Source organism: Nilaparvata lugens, chromosome X (assembly GCF_014356525.2).
Source record: "Nilaparvata lugens isolate BPH chromosome X, ASM1435652v1, whole genome shotgun sequence".
NCBI lineage: Eukaryota > Metazoa > Arthropoda > Insecta > Hemiptera > Delphacidae > Nilaparvata > Nilaparvata lugens.
The window spans coordinates 46458894-46465682 of record NC_052518.1 but is presented as its reverse complement, the minus strand read 5'-3'; the positions used below and the strand labels follow the sequence as shown (position 1 = coordinate 46465682).

The 6789-nt window shown below is 38.7% G+C and overlaps 1 protein-coding gene across 1 annotated transcript; it reads right to left on the bottom strand.

Moving 5' to 3' along the window:
* Positions 1-692: 692 nt before the first annotated feature.
* LOC120354600 (endochitinase A-like) lies at positions 693-5429 on the bottom strand. The gene is made up of 2 exons (XM_039441957.1): positions 5327-5429; positions 693-1822 (listed from the first exon to the last, which is right to left on the bottom strand). The coding sequence occupies exons 1-2, from the start codon at positions 5427-5429 to the stop codon at positions 693-695; spliced, it is 1233 nt and encodes a 410-aa protein (XP_039297891.1).
* Between the last annotated feature and the right edge of the window lie 1360 nt (positions 5430-6789).

Here is a 6789-nt window from a genome sequence, read left to right as displayed (position 1 = left end):
CATTCAATATTATTACTATTCATTCTTCCTATTCTACTATTATTTTTTCTACACCGAGTATATTCTGTAAATAGTTCATTTTGGCTATTGAAAAGAAATAATTATTGTCCATTATTCAGTCATAGATTGTTTAATAATTACTAATTTTATTTTCCAGATTATATAGGAATACATTGTGGTGGGAAGAGAGCTCAGCCCAGCCGGACCGGTTCTTTCAGCATGCAGTTCGCTATCCAGTTAGTATATATAGATTGTTGTTCCTACCCTGAATTTTTTTTAGTTTTCTATGGTCAAAGTGAGACTTTTTTTTTTTATTTGATAATCATACTTTATAGTATAGTGAGAAGTACTAAGTATTTTTTGTTACATAATGGAGGAGAAAAATAAATTGAAAAATAATTATGTTTCATCATAAAAACACTTCACTTGAATATGCTACTTTTTTAAAAATGAATAAGAACAATATGGAAACTTGTAGTACCCATTTTTATTAAAAATATTACAACGACTAGTTTCGACCATAACTTAGGTCATTTTCAAGTTGAGTCATAGTCCAAACTAGTCGTTGTAATATTTTTAATAAAAAGGGTACTACAATTTTTCATATTGTTCTTATCAATATGTTTCATCATGAGTAATGATGCCATGAGCACAACAAAAATATATTGTGGTCGTAATATTGCTTGGGATGATCATTTCAAATAGAATATGTAATGGGCTACAACTGTAGCCCGCGCGAGTATTGGTGTTCCACTAGCAAGTGCGAGTATTGGGGTTCCACTAGCAAGCGCGAGTATTGGTGTTCCACTAGCAAGCGCGAGTATTGGTGTACCACTAGCAAGCGTGAGTATTGGTGTTCCACTAGCAAGCGCGAGTATTGGTGTTCCACTTGCAAGCGCAAGTATTTGAGTTCCACTTGCCAGCGCAAGTATTGGTGTTTCACTAGCAAGCACGAGTATTTGTGTTCCACTAGCAAGCGCAAGTATTGGTGTTCCACTAGCAAGCACGAGTATTGGTGTTGCACTAGCAAGCGCGAGTATTGGTGTTCCACTAGCAAGCGCAAGTATTGGGGTTCCACTAGCAAGCGCGAGTATTGGTGTTCCACTAGCAAGCGCGAGTATTGGTGTTCCACTAGCAAGCGCGAGTATTGGTGTTCCACTAGCAAGCGCGAGTATTGGTGTTCCACTTGCAAGCGCGAGTATTGGTGTTCCACTAGCCAGCGCAAGTATTGATGTTTCACTAGCAAGCGCGAGTATTTGTGTTCCACTAGCAAGCGCGAGTATTGGTGTTCCACTAGCAAGCGCGAGTATTGGTGTTCCACTAGCAAGTGCGAGTATTGGGGTTCCACTAGCAAGCGCGAGTATTGGTGATCCACTAGCAAGCGAGAGTATTGGTGATCCACTAGCAAGCGCGAGTATTGGTGTTCCACTTGCAAGCACAAGTATTGGTGTTCCACTAGCCAGCGCAAGTATTGGTGTTTCACTAGCAAGCGCGAGTATTTGTGTTCCACTAGCAAGCGTGAGTATTGGTGTTCCACTAGCGAGCGCGAGTATTGGTGTTCCACTAGCAAGTGCGAGTATTGGTGTTCCACTAGCCAGCGCAAGTATTGGTGTTCCACTAGCAAGTGCGAGTATTTGTGTTCCACTAGCAAGCGCTAGTATTGGTGTTCCACTAGCAAGCGCGAGTATTGGTGTTCCACTAGCAAGTGTGAGTATTGGTGTTCCACTAGCCAGCGCAAGTATTGGTGTTTCACTAGCAAGCGCGAGTATTTGTGTTCCACTAGCAAGCGCGAGTATTGGTGTTCCTCTAGCAAACGCGAGTACTGCAGGGGTTGTCATTATCATTCCATTTTTCACGTATCATATTCTAATTTTGTAATCAGTTCCAAAAACTATACAATGTTTATACTCACCTTATGTTTCTAATTACATATGTTTATATTCTTATCGTATCCAAGTGAAAATATATATAAATTAATATTGATGTACAGTATGTTTAAATGAAATCGAAATAGGATCAAAATTTGTTCTGTCCTGTGTTGCTGCTTCAAGTTTCTTACACTACTGAAAGGATTGGAAATCATAGTTCATGTGAAAAACATTAGTTCTCTCGGGATTGATTTTCCTGGATTTACAGTAACCAAAATTGTTGCTTCCATCGACTTCTATTGTTCAACTGCTCCCAGTAGGAAGGATTGTGTTATATAAATTATCAATCAAATAGTTATTGAATTCCAAGTTTAATTGTTTATTGATAGTGGGTAACGCTGTTGTTATATATAACTAGTGACAGTAAGTCCCCAAGCTCGAGAGCTCGCTCATGAACTATTGTACTGTAGTAATTTTGAAATATGCAGATCGTAATGATTAGCCTATAAGTGAATCAACAGAAATCACGTTTCGCCCCATGAAGGACGGGGAGTATGTGTGGTAACTCCAATAGTCTCATAACAAATCAGCAGTCAGCTGGATGATAAGTCAATACAATTTGTTTTCTTATGCACTTCTAATGTTATCCTGTTATATCCTCAAAAAGAACGAACAAGTGAGTCAATTTCGTTGGCTGAAGAACGTGATCAATATAATGGATTATTGAATATGAATTGACAATTTTAAGTTGATTGATTAAAGAGATAGAAAGTTATCGTCTAACGAATCAGCAAACAAATCCACAAACGGAGAATGACTCACTTCGCTCCTTCAATAAGAGTGAGTAGTGGTAGTCTTTTTCTCATTGTTGTATCTCGCATTTTGAGGAAAAATGAATGTGACGAGTGGAATAATTTGAAATACAAAATCTAGCAGATGATGTATGAAGGTAACTTTATATTAACTTCCGATTGACCATAACTGAAAGACGATTTTATATTAAAAAAAAATTTCTCCACTATGATTATTACTTTTACACTTATGAATAATTCTTCAACATAATTGCCGTGAAGGTTGAGGCAATCGTTATATCAGTGGACCAGCCTATCAAACCCCTGCTTAGGCCCAATAAGTTCAGGTGGGCTGACGAATGAGTGGGCTGTGACGTTGTTTTGGAGCTTTGAAGTCAAAGGGCTCTGCCCTCGAAGTCATGTATTGAGTTTGGGGAGTAGTACGAGATGCCAATTCAGGTTTGTATGGTGGGTGATCGAAATAATCCGATTTGATTTGCTGGAGAAGCCAGCTGCACCAGCACTGTGAGGCCGAGTTGTCATGGATCACAACAATTATTATTCTGGATTCTGGAAGTCATTTCAATATTGACGATGAGCAGGGGTAGAAGTGGGGCTAGCATTCTAGTCTCCCCTCCAGCCAGCTAGTGGAAAAAGCTTTCCACTTTTTTTCTGAATAAGTTTCACTTTTTTCCATTGTCTACCTCCAGAGACAGACCGACCTGACCCGTGACTGGACATCCCCAGGCTTTCCATTCAGACCATGCAACTTAGGAGGGACATCAACTGTATAAGAGTATCGTTCCAAATTCAATTTATTTTTCCATATTGTTTTTTATTTTAGAGATTCCAAATTGATTATGTCTTGAATCCTGTTTTTGAACTGTCTTATAAGCTGTTAAAATAAATAATACTAATAATAGAAAATAGTCTAATACAATTCTGATTGAAGTTTTGTAAATAATTGAGAACAAGTTTATTTTGATATTTCAGATTGATTAAATTCTCGAAACCCCATAACCTCAATTAATTGTATTGTTTTGAAATAGGAGCAGTGTAACCAAACCTATAAAACCAAAATATAAAATCTGGTGTGGTACACTCACACAACTTTCCTTGCTCATTGAACTATGAGCCTCATTCTTAAACGAGAATGATTTAAGGGAATAACATAATGACGATTGGCGGCAACATATTTGAAACTACGATCAGACTTCTGTATATGTGTATAATTGTTTTCAGAGTACTTTTTCCTTTGTGTAAATTGTGAAATTCGATATTTTTTAAAAGTCGTCAAAGCAGCTGTTTTTTCCGCCATTTTTAATGAAATTTTATTGAATTTCTTATTGTCAGATCCTCATGGTATAAGGACCTTAAGTTTAAAATTTCAAGTCAATCGGTTGATTAGGAATGGAGTTATTGTGTTCACAGACATACACACATACACACATACACACACACACACACCACACACACACACACACACAACACACACACACACACACACACACACACACACACACACACACACACACAACACACACACACACACACACACACACACACACACATTGTGTTTGTGTGTGTGTGTGTGTGTTTGTGTATGCCTCACGATTTTCTTCAAATTTATACCATGGATAGCTATTTATAAGTCCTATCAACTGACATGAGTCTCATTTCTGGGAAAATTTCAGGAGCTCCGTAATATTATTGAGAAAAATGGCGGATAATCACTAAAAAACCATGTTTTTCACGGTTTTCTCGAAAATGGCTCTAATTATTTTCTTCAAATTCATACCATGGATAGCTATTTATAAGTCCTATCAACTGACATGAGTCTCATTTCTGGGAAAATTTCAGGAGCTCCGTAATATTATTGAGAAAAATGGCGGATAATCACTAAAAAACCATGTTTTTCACGATTTTCTCAAAAATGACTTGACCGATTTTTTTTCAAAGTCATACCCTGTATAGTTATTTATCGGCTCTATTAACTTGAATGAGTCTCCTTTCTGGGAAACTAATGGGGGGTCCACCCATCCTTGAGAAATGGACTTTGTAGCCTCCTTCTCGTGCATGAGGTAGGTAGGTAGAGCAGTTCATAAAAAGAACACAAAGTCGAGATATTTCATATGTAGAACAGCTGTTTTGACTACTTTTAAAAAATGACGACTGAAAAAAATCATCGAATTTCACAATTTACACAAAGGAAAAAGTACTCTGAAAACAATTAATTTATATTTACACATATACAAAAGTCTGATCGTAGTTTCAAAATATGAGCAAGGAAAGTTGTGTGAGTGTACCACACCAGATTTTTTCAAAGGTTTTTAATGTGCTAATTAAAATTATGATTCCTCTGTATTAGCTCAATTAGTTGTATCATTCGAGGGGTAAGTCGAGATGTTGCAACTGATTGCTAGTACACATGAGTCATCATTTGTTTCAATTTCTTCCTTAAATATTTTTGAACGTGTTTAAATAATTACATTTACAAAACAGGTCATCAATAATTAATTACAAATGATGGATACCACTGTCCAAATCATTAATGTTACAATTTTCTGTGTAAACTTGAAAAATTATTCGTTGGATTTATGCTGAATTAATGCTTTTTGCTTGCAAAACGAATAACGCTATGCAACTAGCACTTAGAACTCTGCCAACTTTCACAGGCCCTTGAGGGATCAGGCTTGAACTCTTTGGGGATCAGGCCTCCCACCGTCTCAGGAAGTACTGGATCCCCCAGCAGCGGGTTGCTGAGTCCCATGGTAAAGGGGATAGCCGCCAACCATGGAGAGTAAGATCACTCCGTCACTGTGAGTAGCCTGGCCTATGGGTGTACGGTCGGGTGAAGGCTTCATCTCCGTCTCTGGGAGTAGCTGGGTGCAGTGAAGCCTCTGGCATAGTTTCGGGGGTTTACAGTGATGGTCATGACTATGAGGAACAGGGCATCCCCATCTCTGAAAGTAGCAGGCATGTGGAATATCCCACATTGTGGGATTCATGGATAACACCTCCCTCTCTGGATGTACCTCTTACTCAGCAAGATGGACTAATGAGTATAAACCTTACCTTTTCTATGTTATCAAATATCTCAAGGGGGAACCAGTATCGTACAAGCTGTTCGAACTGTACTTGATAGATTCCCACACAACCAGCACAGGCCTGCTATGCTAACCCTTGGCATTTCGGTGGGCCATGTGGACTTGTATCCCAAATAAAGGTGGAACTCCGGTAAAGCAAATTGGAATGAGTATGCTATAAGCCTTGACCAACTATTAGATGGATTCTACCCAAAGTGGGAAACCATGAGAGGTTTGTTGGTTCTGTTACCAGAGCTTTGGGGCTGCCGAAGATGTGCTCCGAGATGCTATAGGGAACAACTCTGAGTGGAGTTCTGATACTGAGTTACTGTATAAGCAATACACGCGCACTGAAGATCCTACAATTGATGATCCAAAGGTAGCAATTTTACAATATTATTCCAGAATACTGTGCTTCCAGAAAATTTCGTTCTCTGTGAAGAGTATTCTCTAGAAAATTTTTATCATCGTACCACAATGGCCGCAGATAATCACTGTAATGTATTCTATCGATTAACTCTTACCTCTGTAACTGGTAGTGTCTTTAAGAAATTGCTGCTAGTATAATTTTGAATTTATGATTGTATTTTGACTGTTGTATTATTCAAAGACAGAAAAAATTATAATTTTCATTTCATTTTTCAATTTTCGTGTAAATCAGCTACATATTTAAAAGAGGAGTGTCATCATGAGTGCCCCCCATCACCAGATACTACGCCTATGATGCGATAGATGCGGCGGACCCAGCCCTTAACCTGAGTGCAGGGCCCGCAATCGAATTTGGTGGTGACGATTGTATTACATGTGAGGGAAATGGATGAGTAAGGTCACTGACTGTGACAGTGTGTCACCTTGGTGAGTAAGACACGCACACACACGCACACAAGCGGCATCACCTTTTGTCTGTGTTAATTGGGATAACGTATTTGCAGTGAGGAGGGGGGATTTAGTGGCATTCGCATTGGCATTGGCATTGTTGAGCGTTCACACCAGCAGCAGCCAACAAAAAGGCTAGCCGACAAACGATTCAAGCCGCCAATTTAT

What these genes read in the sequence shown, in the direction of transcription:
- LOC120354600 (XM_039441957.1), bottom strand. Translation starts at nt 5,429, where the DNA reads ATGGGACTCAGCAACCCGCTGCTGGGGGATCCAGTACTTCCTGAGACG. An exon ending in TCCCTCAAGGGCCTGTGAAA is followed by an intron (nt 1,823 to 5,326) that starts GTTGGCAGAGTT and finishes CAACCCCTGCAG; the next exon opens with TACTCGCGTTTGCTAGAGGA.